Source organism: Podarcis tiliguerta (genome assembly GCF_965153285.1).
Source record: "Podarcis tiliguerta genome assembly, chromosome: 10".
NCBI lineage: Eukaryota > Metazoa > Chordata > Lepidosauria > Squamata > Lacertidae > Podarcis > Podarcis tiliguerta.
The window spans coordinates 55352434-55371877 of record NC_139543.1 but is presented as its reverse complement, the minus strand read 5'-3'; the positions used below and the strand labels follow the sequence as shown (position 1 = coordinate 55371877).

At 46.2% G+C, this 19444-nt stretch overlaps 1 protein-coding gene across 3 annotated transcripts in view; it reads left to right on the top strand.

Annotated features, from left to right (window-relative positions):
• The window catches only part of WASHC1 (WASH complex subunit 1), a 57161-nt gene that overhangs the window by 10500 nt on the left and 27217 nt on the right, over positions 1-19444 (top strand). The window contains exons 1-2 of one of the 3 annotated variants that reach the window (XM_083401525.1): positions 136-201; positions 9385-9539. In XM_083401525.1, coding sequence (XP_083257651.1) covers positions 151-201; positions 9385-9539 — 206 coding nt within the window. In that variant the 5' untranslated portion in view covers positions 136-150. Of the gene's footprint in view, positions 1-135; positions 202-9010; positions 9107-9384; positions 9540-19444 lie in introns of those variants that run through there. The other 2 variants (XM_083401526.1, XM_083401527.1) reach the window with 2 other exon arrangements.

Below are 19444 nucleotides of genomic sequence, written 5' to 3'. Positions count from 1 at the left end.
GACTAGATATCCATAAAATGTCCTACGTTGGGAGGCATGTATACCCATGGTTTAGGAGGGATGTGTGAGAATCTTAAGCTTTGATACTAGTGGGGTAAAAACCCATTATCTCTATTCAGGCCACAGGTGATAGAACTGAACGGTGGTTTCATGCTGGCTTCTCCCTTTGAAGTTCCTTTGCTCAAGAACGGCCGCTTTAAGGTAATTATATAGGTGGAATAGCTCAACACTTTTGCTGAAGTATAGTCAGCGCTGAAATTTTCATAGGAATGGGAGCAGGAATGGAAAAAGATCTGTTTGAATGTAGCAAAGTATTTTTTTAAAATGGTTAAATCTCATGTAGGTCTCTAGGGAGCATTTAGGCCTCAAGGGAGCACTTATGCTCACCTTTTGCCTGATGAATGAGAGACAGTGCTTACTTGACTTGTAAAATACAATGTAGTAAATTGGGGTTGTTTACAGCACTACATGCACATTATCTCTGTAATCCTTATAGCCACCGGGAAAGCTAGGCTAGTATAATTATCCTCTTAATAGTGGCTTTCTTAAGGGCTGCTTGTGAGTTCATATCTGAGCTATTTGAACTGGAGGGTTTCTGACTCACTTAGCTGTAGCTTGTGAATTTTTATTTTTTAACCCAAAATGCAAATTTGGCATCTGTTTTTTTACAGTCAGCTTTCTTTAGCTTTGTCACAGCTCAACAGGCAGCTGCCTGGACTGGCAGAATTTTAGGAGCACCAGGGTTATCATCCCATCCCAGAAAAACAGGGATTCTGCAGATTTCAGTTCCTTTTTCTGCTCTATGCAGGTAATGGGGATTTTAGTGAATATGGAGCAAAGAAGGCAAATCATACTGTCCTTTGGTTCCCCCCCAATGCTTGAGATACGCCAGATTATGCTTCATATCTTAAATGTGCCCTTGTATTCAAATGAGGGATGGGACGTGGCTAGTTATTATTTTATTTATTTATTTATTTAATAAAAAGATATACCGTATTTTTCGCCCTATTGGACGCACTGGCCCATAGGACACACCTAGTTTTTTGGGGGGGAAATCAAGGGAAAAAAATTTATTTCCCCCCCAGGTTTGCGCAGCCATCCCCAAGCTAAAAGAGGGAGACGGAGCGCTCCGTCTCCCTCTTCTGCCTTCAGGGACAGCCCCTCTAGCCTCCGTGGGGCAGCGGCTTGCCCCGCTGTCCCCCGAGCTTGTGGGGCTGGCAGGGGGGAGAAGCAGGCTTGCTTCTCCAACCCCCACCAGCCTCCAGATCAGGTCGGGGAATAGCGGGGTGGCGGCGCTCCGCCTCCCCGCTATCCCCCGAGCTTGTGGGGCTGGCAGGGGGGAGAAGCAGGCTTGCTTCTCCAACCCCCACCAGCCTCCAGATCAGGTCGGGGAATAGCGGGGTGGCGGTGCTCCGCCTCTCCGCTATCCCCCCGAGCTTGTGGGGCTGGCAGGCTTGCTTCTCCAACCCCCACCAGCCTCCAGATCATCTCGGGGAATAGCGGGGTGGCGGTGCTCCACCTCCCCGCTATCCCCCAAGCTTGTGGGGCTGGCAGGGGGGGAGAAGCAGGCTTGCTTCTCCAACCCCCACCAGCCTCCAGATCAGGTCGGGGAATAGCGGGGTGGCAGCGCTGCACCTCCCCGCTGTCCCCCGAGCTTTTGGGCTGCAGGCTGCTGCCCGCAAGCCTTGCGAGCCCACGGGACCTCCCGTCGGGCTTGCAAGACTTGCGGATAGCTTCCTGAAGCCCGGAGAGCGAGAGGGGTCGGTGCGCACTGGGATGCAGACAAACACATGCCATGATGCCCTGAATGCCCGTGGCTGGCTAGTGTAGTGATATTCAATTCCACATTCTGTGATCTATGTCAAACGCATGGCAAAGCAAAAACCCTTGCCACATAAAGCAGGAATAGGTTCTGTGGAGAGGCTGTTGGAGAAGTATCAAAACTGAGTTCTTACCGCTGCCCCACGCTGCACGTTAGAAAAATTAAAGTAAAAGTGTCATATGAAGACACAGTAGAGTCCATATCTAGATAAGGAACATGTCGTCTTCCCAAACTTGGCTTCATAGCTATTTTCTCTCTCCAGGAAATCCAGGAACTAACAGTCATGTGAAGTTGCAGGAACTCTCGTTCAGTGTTTCAGTTTTGGGAGGGGAAGCCACTTTAATCCAAAGCTGATATAGAAGTATGCCCCGCCAGTGTAAAATAGGCCTGGTTGTTTTTTTAATAGTTTTCTCCCTTCCTTTCCCATTCACGCTTATTTCCTACAAACCAGAGAACATTCCCTCTATATCTAGTCACTGCCAACTAACCTGTAGACACTGCATTGAGTACAGTGGTACCTCGGGTTACATACGCTTCAGGTTACAGACTCTGCTAACCAAGAAATATTACCTCGGGTTAAGAACTTTGCTTCAGGATGAGAACAGAAACCGTGCTCCAGCGGAGCGGCAGCAGCAGGAGGGCCCATTAGCTAAAGTGGTGCTTCAGGTTAAGAACAGTTTCAGGTTAAGAACGGACCTCCGAAACGAATTAAGTACTTAACATGAGGTACCACTGTACAGGAAACCCTATGCAGCCTGACCATGGCCAAACCCATTATGCTCATCCCACCAATCTTTTACACTTGGCACTAAAGAGAGAATCTGTGCTCCTTACAAACTGAGGCAGCCCTGAGTGCTTCTATATTCTCTCTCTCTCTCTCTCTCTCTCTCACACACACACACACACACACACACAAAGCTGCAAGGAAGTGGGTCTTAATAGCACCTAGCAATCACCAGTAGGAAACACCCCAGTGGGAACGGCTGCCAAGGGACGTGTCCTATTTCTTCGGGCCCAGCTTTTTATTTGCCCTGGAAATCAATAAGCTAGAAAATAAAGGCAGGTTGGGTTGCTTCTGGACAAAGATTATCTCAGGATGGGGTCAGCACCGAGGTTATTAAGAGACAAAATTGCTTTCCAGCACTAAAAAACAATTTGCTTTGCTCTCCTGCTGTGCAGCCAAAGAACACAACCTTGCTGTTTTCTTAACAGTTTACTCTCGGGAGAAGGAAGAGGAAGGCTATAACTCTTGTCCACCCTCTTTAAGCTACTGCAAGTGTGTGCTTTATACCTGAAAGTTAATCAGACTGGTTCTCAATGAGAATAATAAAGATGCCACAGAATACCCACGCCACATTCGTAAGAACTCGATAGTTTAGTGTGGCAGCACCTGCAACTCTGGAACTCCCTGCCTATTGAGATCAAGCAGGCGCCTTTACGGTACTTTTTAAAGCACCTGATAAAAACATTCTTGTTTAGGCAAGCCTACCCAGATGCTTAGAAAGCTGGAGTAATTTTAATCTGTTTTAGTATTTTAAATTTTGTATGTTTTAAAGTATGGCTGTGATTTTTTCTCAATTTTATTGTTTTATCTTTTTGTGAACTGCTGTGAGGTTTCTTACAATCAAGCAGTGTACCGTATTTTTCGCCCTATAGGACGCACTTTTCCCCCTCCAAAAATGAAGCTTAGGTCAGATACAGAAATATAACCACCATGCCTTCCAAATTCCAATGAAAATCGCTGAGAAATGGGTACAATGGTACCTCGGGTTACATACGCTTCAGGCTACATACGCTTCAGGTTACAGACTCCACTAACCCAGAAATAGTACCTCGGGTTAAGAACTTTGCTTCAGGGTGAGAACAGAAATCGTGCTCCAGCGACGCAGTGGCAGCAGGAGGCCCCATTAGCTAAAGTGGTGGTTCAGGTTAAGAACAGTTTCAGGTTAAGAATGGACCTCCGGAGCAAATTAAGTACTTAACCTGAGGTACCACTGTATTCTGAATTCACCTCCTAAGAAAAGCCCTAAAAGGGGGATAGCCAATGTGGTGCCCTCCACATGTTGGACTACAACTGCCCATTGGCTCTGCTGGCTGGGGCTGATGGGGGTTGGAGTTCAACAACACGGACTGTCTTTTTCTTAAAAGCGCTTTTTAGTGTGGGGTAGGGAGTTTTGTGTCTGACTGTGAGGCCTTGGTGCCTTGCATCCATGGGACCAGATAATGGGGAAGTTAGCTTTGAAGCTGGCCTTTTCCAGTGTCTTGTCAATTACTGAAGAAAATAGGAAAGGATGTCAAAATGGCTAAGGTGTTCCTTAAGATCGGCACTTATCTGTCTGGAAGGAAGTATATTGTGATTGAAAGGACAATGAGGGTGAGACAGCTCTTGCTTCACTGCTCTCTTTCTGAAAGGTGATATGCCAGCTTCTTTTCAATAAAATACCTGGGCAAATTTTTAATTTATATGCAGGTTAGTGGAGTCCAAAAGCCCCGCCCCTTACAAAACGGAGATCCCTGTGTTGAATTTGATCCATTCAAGACTGGTACATACCACACCACACCCTGACAAATCCGCTAATACTCATTGGCTCCCCCAAACCTGGCTGGAATTTGCTCAGCAGCAACCCCGGGGAACAGGGATTTTAAAGCTTTACCAATGAAAATCACAGACTCAAGGGTGCACCTGAAACAAATCACTTAGGTTTTTTTGTGTTCAGAGCTTAATGGTAACATGAAAGTTTATAGAATTTATAGGAGATAGGTTACCTAAGATAAATATCTGAAAATAAAGCAAGTTACGTATGATGAAATTCATAGCATCTTAAAACAACTGGATATAACACAGCAATGAATTAGTGGTTTAATAATGGTATGAACTAATGAATAGTATTGGCAATGCAATCAGTCTCCTAACTCCGTTCAGCTTATCTGGTTGTGAAGCAGTTGTATGTTTCCTAGTATATTAGATTAATAAAATTCATAGTTACCAATCGAAGGTAGTAGGCTAGGCTTTGTGATGTCCAATTGGGTGAAGCATGCAAAGCAAGGCAAATAACACAGCAAGAAAGAAAGAAACCCTGAATATACCAATTAGTAAGAGAACCAGGAGGGTGGACTTTTCCATCAATTTTGCATTGATTTTGTTATGGGTACATCCATTTAAGATGTAGACTGTGAAGTACAATAATATTTGTTGATGGGGGAAGAAAGTAACTGGGACCCCTTCTTTATCAGTGGGTTTCCACACAGGACACTTTGACGCATCCCAGCCTTGGCTTGACAAAACATTATATGCTTTCACCTTTGTTTTGGCTTTGTGACAGTTTTTCTGCTGCTGTTACCATGATGCCAGCATTTCAATTAGTACAGCAAAAAAAATTGCACAGAGATCCAAGCAGCTTACCCAAACATGTCTCAGACACAACAGTGGCATCCATCTTGATCCATCATGGCTGCTCAACTTGCCGTCATAACTGCTGGTTATGCATGCATAGCTGGGCCCAGGTTAACACCCTGATGGGGTCAAGGAATGGCTGGACTCCCTTGTGGAACTGGGCCTACCATATCTGACAAGGTTATGAAAAATCTGCTTGTAGCAGCCAATGGAAGATGCTGCTGGCACTTGAAGGTCACTAATACTCTTCATGCAAAAGAAGGAGGGATTTGAAAAGAGTGGGGAAGCTGTGGCCTTCCAGCTGTCATTAGACTTCAGCTCCCACCAGGATGAGAGCCATAGTCCAACAGCATCTGGGGGCCAACAGGTTGCCCACCCCTGTCTTAAATGTTGAGCTGTTAAATAGATTGACAAAAAGCCCAGATGCCCTTCACAGCCCTACAAAGTACTCTGGTGGGAACCAAGAACTGACTTGTCTAAAGCACTCATGGGACACACTGTGTTAGCATCAGTTATTTAATGGAATGGGAGATAATTTGAGGCTTTCTTCTCTGATAGACACTGACCCACAAGCATACATACAAGCTAGCAAGCTGCTTAAGAAAGGAGTTTCCTGGTTGTAGAATAGATAGAGTCGGTCAGCTTTACTTGACCAAATACTTTAGAAATCCATAAAGTTTCTGCCACGGGGAACACTGAGTGTGTTCAAAATGAGCCCCTGAGCTTAAAACGTCTCTTTTTTTGTTGTGTGTGTGCATGTTGCTACGGGTGGGGAGAGTGATGTTGCACTCGGGTCTTGCTGGTGGATTTCCCATGGGCATCTGGTTGGCCACTGTCAGAAAAGAGTGCTGGACTAGATGGGCCTTTGGCCTGATCCAGCAGAAGTCCTTCCTTCTTATGTTCTTTTCTTGTTTCCTATTTGATGTCAGCATAGCTATAGCCTTCTAAGGGCTGGGGAAGCTATTATGTAATGCTCTCATGTGACCACTCATTTGAGAAAAGCCGACATGAAGATGGCTGACGGGAACCTATTATGTAGCTAAATGGGCCTCAGGAGGATCCTTCTCCCACCATCCTTCACAGACACACTGCAGTCCACCTTGGCGAAATTTGCAGCCACCATTTGGAAACTCATGGTTTAAACCATTTGTATGTGAACATTTTGTCTCCTGTGTGAATCAGGAAGTTAAACCTTCTGCGTTCCAGCTGCCTGCTTGTGGGACACGCTTTGAACTACTGGCTTTCTGTCAAGGGAAAAGATAACCACCATCTCTTTGAAAGCTGCAGAACTGTTTGCCTCTTCTGCCAGCTCCTCTGTGTACTTGGACGGGCTGTGCCTGCCCAGTTTAATTAGCTCATCCTGAGACTTGGGAAGGAGGGCACAGCTGGAGATAACAATTCCCTGTTGGGGCACTTGCCCACTTCAGATCTTGGGAGGCTAGCTCCACCTGGCCTCCCTTGCTGCAGAACAGTGCATTTTGACAGTGAATGTGGCCCAGAGCTGTTTGAATTAAGTTGATGTTGGTTCTTAAGATCTTTATCCAGGCTCTGCTCATCAGCACAGAAGCTGTATTTAGAGAAGTGCCAGGTAATGAGAACAGCCAAACAGCCTGTGAAGTGCAATCTGCTGGAGGGCCTAATTACACCTATACTTATGCTTTTTCCCCCAGCTCTTCCTTCCACCCATCAGATGATGATTAGACCTATTTATAGGGGCAAGTTTCTTATTATTCAGTGCAGTGAAACTCATGCCAATCAAATCAGTACCATCTGCATCTTTGATTGCTGCTTAATAACACCATGGAACACAGTTTAATTAAAGCAGGGTATAAATAGACTTCAGCTCCCCCCCCCCCAAAAAAAAACCCTTCTTCATTTTGTCTTACCTAGGTATCTGCCACCTCCTTGCTTATTCTAAATAAATGCAAATTGAAGGTTGCTTGACTTGGAGATCAACACATCTCCACCCTCAAATAGCTCTGCTGAATCAAGAGTTTATCCTCCACTCTCCAAAGATTTATCTATCTGATTTGTGCTCCTTCAGGACAGAATACATAATGCTTTCCCCCATTGGATGCAAATACAGACAAGAGGACCAATAATCTGCTGGGCAACGCAGATAGGATTTGACAGAATGGCAGTGTAGCTTCGTAAGGATTTGCATTATCCAAAAACTACACGCAAATATCAAACTGCTAATAGAGCACTAAGGAACAGCATTTTGTGGGTGTGCTTAAGAAAGCTTGGGCAGAATTGCTGGATGTTTTCTGTGTCCACAAAACTTTCAAATCTGAAGTCTACTACCGTGAAGGGCTTGTGACAACTATCCCCTCACTCCTTTTTGTCCAGAGCACTTTTATTTATCTGCGGCACAGTGAACATTACAAAACATGTGAATGGTACAGATACCCACAGTCACAAATTGGTAGCAGATCTAAACTGCTAGGACAAACACTAGGGAAGCAGGGACAATTCATAGTACTAATATGCAATACTAAAAATTATCAGTACAAATTGAGATTAACACCACCAGCAAAATACTACTGTGGATGATCCTCTTTGCGGTTCATAGGGGACATCTTTAGAAAATTGCAGTGAATTTGTTGCCTAAAGGTGGCGACCTTGTTTGTAATGGTTTGATTGTGGTGCACCAACAGATCACAAAAACTATCAACAGGGTCCAGCCAGTTCTTGTCCTCAAAAGGTTCTGAGATCTCTCTACAAGGGACTCGTTATACCATGTAGACTGTGCCTGCACTTTCAAGGATCCTTGAATAACCAGCCAAGCGGACGCAACCTTTACATGGACAGTTTGCATGCACATAAGTCCTCTTGGACACTGTGCTAAAAATTTGTCTCAAGTGGGATCAAAATGGCTGGTTCTGCTTTCTGTCCATTCAAACAAAAGGTTAAATACACTCTTATATTTCCCATTTGTGTTTGCTACTTCCAGAACCTCAGCACAAGTTGCTGTTGTTTTTCAAACCTGAGGAAGCCCACTGCGGTTAGATGTGTTCCAAAAAAGCGTTCCAGTTCTTCTACTTGACATCCCTGTTGTCCTACTACTTCTCATCTGGAAGCGAGGTGTAGCCCTCTCAAAAATGGGCCACTGCTTGGCCCACTTCTGTCTGTTACAAGGGGAGATAAAAGCCTCTTTGACAACTTTTCATTTTTTAAAAAAAAACATTGCAACTTCAAGGGTGTTTCTGGCTTCTCCTGCCAGTCTGTCGTTTTGAATTGATACTGCTCAACACTCCTGACTTATTTTGATGATGGAGCTGCCAAATCCTATGACCCACTGTCTGATGCTCTCTTTATCACTTCTTCATGGGGGGAACAATCTCAGTACCAGAAGGTGGTGGAGTAAATTCCGGTTTGTCGGATGAACTCTGTTGGCGTAAGCTTTTTCCTTTTGTCTTACCAGTCTGCCTTCATCTCCTAGTAAGAAATGAATCCCACTTGGACTTCTGGGCATGTGCTTCTAGAGGAGTGGAGCTGGTGCTAGAGGTTTGCTGGGTCGATCAAATGCCTGGGGCCCTGAGGTTCACTTTGATCTTCCCAAGCACCCAGTGGAAAATGAAGGGTTGTGTTCCCCTCCCCAAATCCTCTGTAGCCTGACAGTCCCCAAATCCTGGTACAGGCCCTGCAGAGGAGTAAATCGGGGAGCTCTAATTTCATGTAGAAGCACTTGGATTTTCACAATTACTAATATTGTGTACAAATAATGGTTAGAGGCACTAGTTGGTGCATAGGTTGTGAGGATGGGCAAAACCAACTAACTCACTAATGCAGTTGCGTCTGTGAATTTGATCTGCTCTTGCATCTTTGAAATAATTGCCATGGGCTTATGATCCCAGACCCTCTAGAAGTCCAAAGGGATGGACTTGGAGGTAACAATCAACACTATCAAAAGCCTTCTGCCGTAGAGCTTTCCATGGCATTAGAAAACTCGGGGGTTGGCAAGGCAACCTTTTGGAGCTGGTTGTTGGAGTAGAACTCCGTTGCCCCTGGCTATTGGCCATGCTGGCTGGGGCTGATGGAAGTTGTTGTCCATAGCATCTGGGGGGCACTAAGTGTGGGGAGGCTAGAATAGAACTCTACTCCCAGGAATCAGGATGCTGACATGGGCATGAATAAACTTTTAACAAGCTGTTGGTTGTCTTCTCAGGCAAAAATGGCTACTGTGACCCGGAAGTATTTCCTTGAGGGACAGACGTACTCTGTTCCCCTCATCCAGCCTGACCTCCACAGGGAAGAAACTATTCACCAGATAGCAGATGCACTTCAGTACCTGCAGAAAGTCTCAAGCGATATCTTCAACAGGTATGGTTCAGCCATATTGTGCGGTGGGAAACGGAGAAGTACATTGTGTGTGTAGGGGGGGTGCTTAATCACCCACTTAGGTTTTTTTAGCCGCTTGGTGTCTGGCAGTCCAAGAAGTGGAGAAAGCTGGGATCTGAATAGGCCCAGATTGCTGCCTGCCCTCATATCTCTGTGTGATGGATCAGTGTTGTGAAAGCAGCAGCTCTGTGAGTCCAGGCAGCCCTTGCCCCTGCCTTACCCCCACACACAACTGAGGAGGTTGATTAATGCCCAACAAATTAAGGATTGGAAAGTCTCCCCCTGCCCTCCCCAAAAAAACCAGATGATCAAAATTCTGGTAGCTCTCCCAGCAACAATAATATGTTAGGAAAGTCTCCTGTAGCCCCCCTGCTATTCAGAAATCTAGTCCAGGATCTTTTCCACAGGAATGTTGACGGTAACCAAAATTGTGTTCCCTATTTTGCTTGGTACCACCTGTTAAGATAGTCTAAAAAGGCCCTGTTCTGCATTCCTTATTTGCGTGTTGTTGAATATCTATAGCAGGCATGGGCATCCTGGCCACATTCCCCCATGCTCAACCTTCTGGGGCCATCTAGGTTGGCCAGACATGCTCCACTCTCCATGCTGGCAAACCAGAGGCCTTATCACAGGACACATTCTAGTTGCATGAAATCAGTAGAGGAGGGTGCAGAGCGGGGCCAGTTAAGAGGTATAGCAAGGATGTGTGTTGCTTGGGCAGAGTCCCAAAGACCATGCAGAAAGACCTGGGGCCACATTCAGAACTCCAGGCCTAAGGTTCCCCACCCATGACATAGCAAGTATCAGGGCATCACAGCAGTAGCCTCATGTTTATGGAGCAATCTCCATCTGTGTCTCCCCCAGCAGCTTTTAGGAAACATAGCAGAGCCTGCCTACCTTGTAAAATGAGACTGAATTACAATATTGGGCAGTTATTGCATTATGATTTGAATTGTCACTGAGACACAAGTGTTACTCTGACGTTGCTTAGGTTTTTTTAGTCTATTAAGTTGCTTCTGTTCTTAAATGGAGTGTTGTGTATCTATTCGTGGGCTGCCTCGAGCATATGGAGACGTGGGATATATAAATGGTCTAAATTAAACAAATCAACCTTCCAGTTGCAGAGGGGCTGTCAGAATTTGGAATACCGCAAATGGGTGTTGGGGTGAGGGTGCCACTTTCCAAATATAATTCAGCTTTCAAGAAAGCGGGTGCGATTTAGACTTCAGGCGTTCATTGTTCTTACAGTGTTAATTCTGAGCACTGTTAGGCTGTGACAAATTAAGTGCTGTTGCATCAACAGCTACACTGACTGCAAGATCTTATTTCTGTACCCTTGTCTACATGCACATCACAAATGTAGCCTTGGATCTGTGTGGTTTTAAAACAGTACAGTGGTACCTTGGGTTACATACGCTTCAGGTTACATACGCTTCAGGTTACAGACTCCGCTAACCCACAAATAGTACCTCGGGTTAAGAACTTTGCTTCAGGATGAGAACAGAAATTGTGTTCCGGCGGCACGGCAGCAGCAGGAGGCCCCATTAGCTAAAGTGGTGCTTCAGGTTAAGAAAAGTTTCAGGTTAAGTACGGACCTCCGGAACGAATTAAGTACTTAACCTGAGGTACCACTGTAATGTGCACTGAAGAGGCTAGTTAAGGTAAGTGCTGAGAAGTGTATAGCAAAGGCACTCTTTTCACCCACCCACCACAAAACAAGTAAATGTTAAAAATGCAAACATTCCCAGTGGCCAGGAATTGCAAGTGGAGCTTGTGCTCTTGCAGTCAGGTCCTGCTTGCCACAGGCCTGTCAAGTCCAGCATTCTGCTGTCATAGTGGCCAACCAGGTGCTTATGAGAAGCTCACAAGCAAGACATGAGCTTAGCAGCTTTCTCATGATCCCCAGAAACTGCTCTTCAGGGGCATTCTGCCCCAGATGCTTCCCCTTGTACAGTAGCAGAAGGCAGAATGTCAGGAAGGGATGTCTGCAATATTATGACAAAAGATAGAGGCAGGACTCCAGTTCACAGGTGGCCCTTTTAATTGAAGTGGTCTTACACTTTACGCTGGGGTGACTAACCTGCAACCCTCCAGATATTGCTGAACTACAACTCCCACCAGTCTCAGCCAGCCCAGTCAGGGCTGATGGGATCTGTAGTCTGGCAACATCTGGAAGGGGGCCCAGGCTAACCACCCTTGCCTTCTAGCCACAGGAACGTATGAGTTATTTCTGTATACCGCAGTGCCCCTCCCATCCTTCCCCAGGAGGAAGGGCTCCCTCTCTTAGCATGCCTGTCACACTCAAATCTCGGAACGCCAGCCGTGGCACTGCTCCCTTACTCTTGAGTGCACTTCTGGCTTGTAATTACTAATTCTTTCCTACAACAGGAGAGACTCCATCAGGCCTTTTGTTTGCTTTGCCTTTCCTTGGAGCTCTCTGATATAATTAATAATGATTCGGTAATTATGCAGGCGTCTGATTAAAAGTTCCATAACCTTGGGTGTTCTGTGCCAATCAGAGGGAAAGCTTTCAAGGTGAGAATCTCACCACTTAGCAGAGAATGACCTTTTCTTTCTGCTATCTTGAGATAAGGTGTATGGATCTCACATTTGGGGGAGGGGGGGAGCTCTGGCTTATCAGGGTGAAGTGTTAAGCTTTGAGCCTTCAAAAAGAGAGTTGTGCTGAGGGTATGGATTGGAGTGCCTCTGGTGCAGCATCTGCAGTGAACTGGTCGAAAGGACTCTGGGCCTTATATCACACCATCACAGGACTTCTTGGGGATGAATGTGCACTAAGATTTCCCCCTCATCCTAAAGGTGTGTTTGTCTGTAATGCAGGACTCTGTGTCTGCTGGTGTTTTACTTCTACCTGAATGCCAAAAACTGCAGAAACTTAGAATCATAGAATCATAGAGTTGTAAGAGACCACACGGGCCATCGAGTCCAACCCCCTGCCAAGCAGGAAACACCATCAGAGCACTCCTGACATATGGTTGTCAAGCCTCTGCTTAAAGACCTCCAAAGAAGGAGACTCCACCACACTCCTTGGCAGCAAATTCCACTGTCGAACAGCTCTTACTGTCAGGAAGTTCTTGACTCCCAAGGCTTTCAGTTTATGTTTTGAAAAGTTTCTAGATGCCGTGTGTAAAGATTTTATTGGAAATGTGTGTTGAAATCTTGGAGGCCAGAGGAGTTGAATAGCATTCCAGTGATCAGAGGGTGTGCTGCAGTAGCCTCTATGTAACTTATTGTCTCTCCCCATGACCATCACATACCTGTCGCTGAACCATAAGCTTCTTAATCCATGACCTGCAGAATAAATGGCGCAGATCTGCAAGATGTTGGGGCTGCTATTTAAAAGCCCAGTACATACACAATCCTTCTTGTGTGTTCCATGATAACCAGTTCAAGAACTCTTTGCATAGGCCAGGGCAGGTATCCAGCAACAAGATACAACCCAGATGCCTCTGAGCTTGCAAAATAGGGAGGCCACGTTTCGTGCTTTACAGAGGAAAGTCCTCTATTTGAAGGGCTGTCAAACTCGAGTGCAGTTTAAAGATAAAGCAGTTCTAAGAAAGGGAGGATGGAAGGGTTCCTGAAACAGCCCATCAATGGCTAGCACTTGGATTTCAGACTGAGCAGGCAAACAGGTCACATGCTTCACAGCCTTCCCTGCTAAATACATTAGCATATTACAATTTTATGTTTATTTGTGCCCTGTCCTGCCCTTCTTGGTGATCCGTAAGTCACCACTCTATTGCAAAATGACTACCATGTGCTCCAGTAACACAGTAAGAAGGGGGAAAGTGGGAAGCTGGAGACAGAATGGTTCCTGTCTAGGACATCTGCATCAAGAGTTGGACAACTTTCCAGCATTTTGAAGTGAAGCATTGAAAACCATAATCGGTAGTAGTTCGGATGTCTGCTGGTTGGCTATCATTATCCAGGCAGGCCAGCGATCCCGCACACAGAGGCATAGGGAGGTCAGGTGGTACCCGGTGCAGAAAATTTCTTGTCACCCCCCCCCCCCAATTGATTTGATTTTTTTTTTTGATTTTTTTTTGCCTGCAAAAATGGTTTTACATTATTTCATATTTTCTTACAAAGGAATGTGGATTCTGAGCCTCTGATAACAAGTAGGTGACTATGGACAGATACTTAAATCTACAAGATGGATTGTGTTTTGGCTTGTGTTATTTTATTTATATTTATTGTTTGTTTATTTAATAAAATTTATTTTTAAAAACCTGCAAAGTGGCTTACCAAAACAAAACAAAAAAAACCATAGCAGTAAAATCAAGAAAAATTAACAATCCTACTTTAAAACATGTTGTTGTTTAGTCGTTTAGTCGTGTCCGACTCTTCGTGACCCCATGGACCAGAGCACACCAGGCACTTCTGTCTTTCACTGCCTCCCGCAGTTTGGTCATACTCATGCTGGTAGCTTTGAGAACACTATCCAACCTATCCAACTTTAAAACACTATCCAACTTTAAAACATACAAAAGCTAAAATATTAAAGATTAAAATTACTTCAACTTCCTAAGCATCTAGGTATGCTTGCCTAAAGAAGAATACTTTTAGCAGGTGCCCGAAAAGAGTCTGGCAAAGGCACGTGCTTTGTTGAAATTTCAGCCTTCACGACATAGGAAAACAGCCAAGTAAACAGCTATTTTCGTGGAGGAGGGTCGAGATATTAACTGATATGCATGCAATTTCATATGCAGCTATATAATCCCTAGTGCAGTAAGATAAGACCTTTGGAGCAGGCATTTTTTTTTTTAAAAAAAGTTTTTTATGAACCACCCTAGTAGGGCTGTAATTGTTCCTTGATAATTTGTCACCCCCCTCCATGATGGCACCTGGGGCGGACCGCCCCCTGCCCCCCCTTTCCTACACCCCTGCCCACACAATGACCTGATTGCTTGCCTCCCTCAAGAGAGTTTCCACAGCACCTTGGGAGACCAATCCTAGCTCGTCCTTATAAATTGCACAGGACTCAGCCCCCTCGTATCCTGGGTTCCAGCACTTCAGTTAAACAAATGTTCCGAAAGACACGCTGAGTACATGAGTTGCTCAATGTAGGTAAGTGGCTGACCAGAGTCCGAGCTCTTTTTTAAAAGCACATAAAAATGTATGAATTAGGTTTTATCATGCCACAAAAGAAGTTTATGGTACGATGCATTTGTTAGTCTTTAAGGTGCTAGGAAGCTTTTCGTTGTCCTCATGGCTACCCTTCCAAAATGGAACACTGTCCCTGCTGCCAAGCAATACCTGCTAAAAACTTATTGGGGAGATTTGTACTTGCCACCCTTGTTAACCGTAATGCTGTGTACATTACATGCTGTGTAATGCCAAGTGACACTTGATCGAAGCCACGTGCGTTTTGAAGAGTCTGGGATTTTGCAGGCAGGACTCTTTGCTTCCGAAAGAAACTGAAGGAGGTTTTTAGTGGCACTTGAAAAACAAGTGGCCTCTGTCTGTAGCCTGAGACCTTTGGCCTAAGCCGATTATCAGATCAACTTTGGATGCCACCAGGGCAGTGCTGGCATAGTAATTTGGGGGATTCTCCCTAAATAAAGAGGCGGCTATATTCTCACATGGTGGGCAAGGGGAAAAGAGAGGAGCAAGTCATGAGAATTGTGTAGCATATACAGACTTCAGCCTGGATTGGGTTCAGACACATCCACCCAAATATGAATTTCCAGGAGTGGGCATCCTTGGATTTATTTCCGCCTTGGCCCTTCTTACTTTGGGTGTCATATTTTTCCTGACTTCCCATGAGCATCTGGTTGGCTGCCATGCTGAACTAGGTAGACCTTTGGGCTGCCATGCTGATGTAGGTAGACCTTTGGTCTCATGCAGTGGGGCTCTTCATATGTTTTTTAGGGCAATGGTCTTTAACCTTTTGAGGCCCTAGCTTTAAAATGGGCCTCTATGTTGCAGGTAAAATTGCATTTTTTTACCTGTATATGTGGTTCTCTTTCTCCTCCCAGCAGCCACAGTACATGGTATTTGTGGTTTCCCTCTTCATGAATCCTAAGTCAGATGGAAACGGGGAAATATTTGGAAACCACACCCTTTGCAGTCAGGGCTGGAGTTAGGTATGATGAGGCCCTAAGCTACTGAAGGTAATGGGGCCCTTTATATGTCCAGCTGTCCTTTGCCAACATCGAATTGTCGCTGTTTTTTGTGTTGAATATTTGCTATATGGTAATTTATGGACCTAAGAGGTATCTAAAGCCAATTGCACATAACAAATAGGTTTTATTTTATTTGTTTTTTATCTTATATTTTGGAAATGTACATCCAGTTTTTTCTTTCCTTTAATTTTTTTTTTGAGGGGGCAAGAGAGTGGGGCCCTAAGCTATAGCTTGTTTAGCTTATACGTAAATCCGACACTGTTGCAGTGTTGCTGGGGGTGCGGAAAATGAACGCTGCAGCTGGTGCCAGAAGCAGCCTTGGAGCCAAACCAGTACAGCTTGTCAAAACATTAATATCCCACCTTTCTGTCAAAAGGTCCCCCAAGCCAGCTTTCAGTCCAGTTGTTTAAAACGATTGATTTACAAATTGCCAATGTACAACAGGTAGAAGAGAAACTTGAAAGCAGCCAGAAGAATAAGCAGAGCAGCAGCAAAGAACAACATAGCTCATTAGATGAACAGGGGCGGACTTTGGTCTTTCAAATTTCTGTGAGGCCAAAATTGAGCACTCCACTTCCTCTCACCTTCCACTCTGCTCAATTCACGGCATCTTACCGTATTTTTCGCACCATTGGACGCACTTTTTCCCTCCTAAAAAGCAAGGGAAAATGTGTGTGCGTCCTATGGAGCGAATGCAAGGGGGAGGCAGGCGGGAAAAGCCCCCAAGAGCCGCACACAAGCTTCGTGCGCTCTTGCGGGCTTTTCTCCAGGAGGAAGAAGGGACTGACTGGCCGCATCGGTCCGTTCTCCCTCCTCGGTTAAAAGCCCCAAAGAGCGGCGCCCTCTTTAAAGGCTGCGCAGCTCCTGCAGGCTTTTCTACGAGGTGGGGGAATCCCCGCACCTCCCAGAAAAGCCAGGAGAAGCCGCTCAGCCCCTTTAAAGAGCGCACGGCTTCTGCGGGAGGTGGGGGAAGCTGCAGCAGATTCCCTCCTCCCGCACTCCCTTTGAAGCGACAATGTGGGAGGGGAGCAGCTTACACTCGTGTAAGCAGCTCCTCTCCCACTTTCCTCCTTCAAAGCAACTACGGAGGAGGGAAGGAAAGGGACCATGGATCCTCCGCTGCTCACGGCTGCAGCGGATTCCTCCTCCGTGATTGCTTTGAATCAGGAAAGTGGGAGGGGAGCAGCTTACACTCGTGTAAGCAGCTCCTCTCCCACTTTCCTCCTTCAAAGCAACTAAGGAGGAGGGAAGGAAGGGGACCATGGATCCTCCGCTGCTCACAGGTATTTCTCCGTGATTGCTTTGAATCAGGAAAGTGGGAGGGGAGCAGCTTACACTCGTGTAAGCAGCTCCTCTCCCACTTTCCTCCTTCAAAGCAACTAAGGAGGAGGGAAGGAAGGGGACCATGGATCCTCCGCTGCTCACAGGTATTTCTCCGTGATTGCTTTGAATCAGGAAAGTGGGAGGGGAGCCGCTTACACTCGTGTAAGCAGCTCCTCTCCCACTTTCCTCCTTCAAAGCAACTAAGGAGGAGGGAAGGAAGGGGACCATGGATCCTCCGCTGCTCACAGGTATTTCTCCGTGATTGCTTTGAATCAGGAAAGTGGGAGGGGAGCAGCTTACACTCGTGTAAGCAGCTCCTCTCCCACTTTCCTCCTTGAAAGCAACTAAGGAGGAGGGAAGGAAGGGGACCGTGGATCCTCCGCTGCTCACAGGGATTCCTCCCTGATTGCTTTGAAGCAGGAAAGTGGGAGGGGAGCAGCTTACACTCGTGTAAGCAACTTCTCTCCCACTTTCCTCCTTCAAAGCAACTACGGAGGAGGGAAGGAAGGGGACCATGCATCCTCTGCTGGCGAATGCAGCAGATTCCCTTCTCCCGGGCTCCCTTTGAAGCAGCAAAGTGGGAGGGGAGCAGCTTACACTTGTGTAAGCAGCTCCTCTCCTGCTTTCCTGCTTCAAAGCAATCACGGAGGAGGGAAGGAAAGGGACCATGGATCCTCCACTGCTTGCGGCTGCAGTGGATTCCCTTCTCCTGGGCTCCCTTTGAAGCAGAAAAGTGGGAGGGGAGCAGCTTACACTTGTGTAAGCAGCTCCTCTCCCACTTTCCTGCTTCAAAGTGGAGGGAATCCATTGCAGTTGCGAGCAGAGGATCCATGGCTCCGCTTCCTTCCCTCAAAGCAGGGTGCGGGGGTGCAGAGGGGAAAGAGGGCAGGAAATAGAGGCCAGGCAGGAAGACACAACCACACTTTGACCACTGAAAGTCCACCTCAGCATCCCCAGATTTCCACTGAGATGGCTAGGCTAATCTCAATGGCCATAAGTCAGGCTCAGCATTATTAACTGGACTTAGATAAGCCATGGTTCCCCTTCCTACCCTCCTCTGAGGCTCCATTTAAAGCAGCAAAGTGGACAGGAGCCGCCCGCTTTGCTGCTTTAAATAGTTTAGTGCAACATTTGATTCAGAATATTTTTTTTCCTTATTTTCCTCCTCTAAAAACTAGGTGCGCCCTATGGTCAGGTGCGCCCTATGGAGCGAAAAATACGGTAATTGCAATGCCCCGTGGTGCCCCCTAGGCTTTTTTCTTAGTGTGGCAGCAGGGGCAGATTTACGGCAGTGTGAGCAGTGTGGTTGTCAAGAAGGGCGCCTTCTCAAAGCCCATTAAGCGCTTGCCCAGCTTTGGGAAGGAGATAGGGAGGGCTCTAGGACCCTGCCAGAGCTTCATGCTTCCTTCCCAAAGCCTGACTTCAGGGCTTCAAATGGCCTTGTACAGGGCGGCATATTACCAAGGACCTCAGTGATGGTGGAACCAGTTGCGCTGCCCTAAATCCGCCTCTATAGTGAGCCATCCTGCCTGCCATCTCTCCAGAGATGGGCATTGTAATCATAGAAGCAATTGACATTAGGAGAATAGAATGGATGTTTCCTGCTGTGTAGACATAACATTCCGTAATGGCTGGCAACACACAGCAGCACCATTTTATAAGCCTTACCGGCATAGCCGCTTGTGGGGCTTACAGGGCATTTTGACTCCTTTCCTGTCCTTTCTATATTGCAGTTAGCAGGACCTCAAAAGCAGCCCCAGGGATCTTGGATGGAATTGCAAATGGCATCAGTTTATTTCTTAAAATGCAGCATAGATTTCAGAACAAGAGTCAAATGTCATTGAATGAGAGCCATACGCCCACCAATTAGGGACCAGTGCCCTGGGAGAACAGAGCTTTGTATCGCTTAAGGACGGCTTGTTCTGGCATCTCTGCATGGTGACTCTCAACTCCCCAGGAAGGCGTGTTACTCACGGCATGTGTATGCTTGCTGGCCCCTAATGTATGTATACCCTCTAAGCAGCTCAATAGCGTAACGTCTCTTAGGCCAGCAAATTGCGTTCTGGGAAATGCCAAGTGCAGAAGGTTGATATAGTTAGCCCCTACATGCTTTGACTCTAAATGCCTGGTGTGTTTAGCAAATCTGGCTGCAGTTCTTCCTTTCCCCATATATTATACGAAGGTCAGGCTTCAGAGGAACGCTCTTCAGCTTGCTAGGATAGTTAGCACTTAAATGGCAGGGAAGGGCCAGAGCGGAATGGTAGAGTGTCTGCTTAGCATGCTTGCAGGATGTCTCAGCTTCAGTTCCAGGTAAAGCTGGGAAATACACCTGTCTGAAATGCTGGAAGGGTGAGCTAGTGGGACCAGTGCTTTGACTCTGCACAAGGCTCATACATAGTACATCCAGAGAGAAGTTGTGTC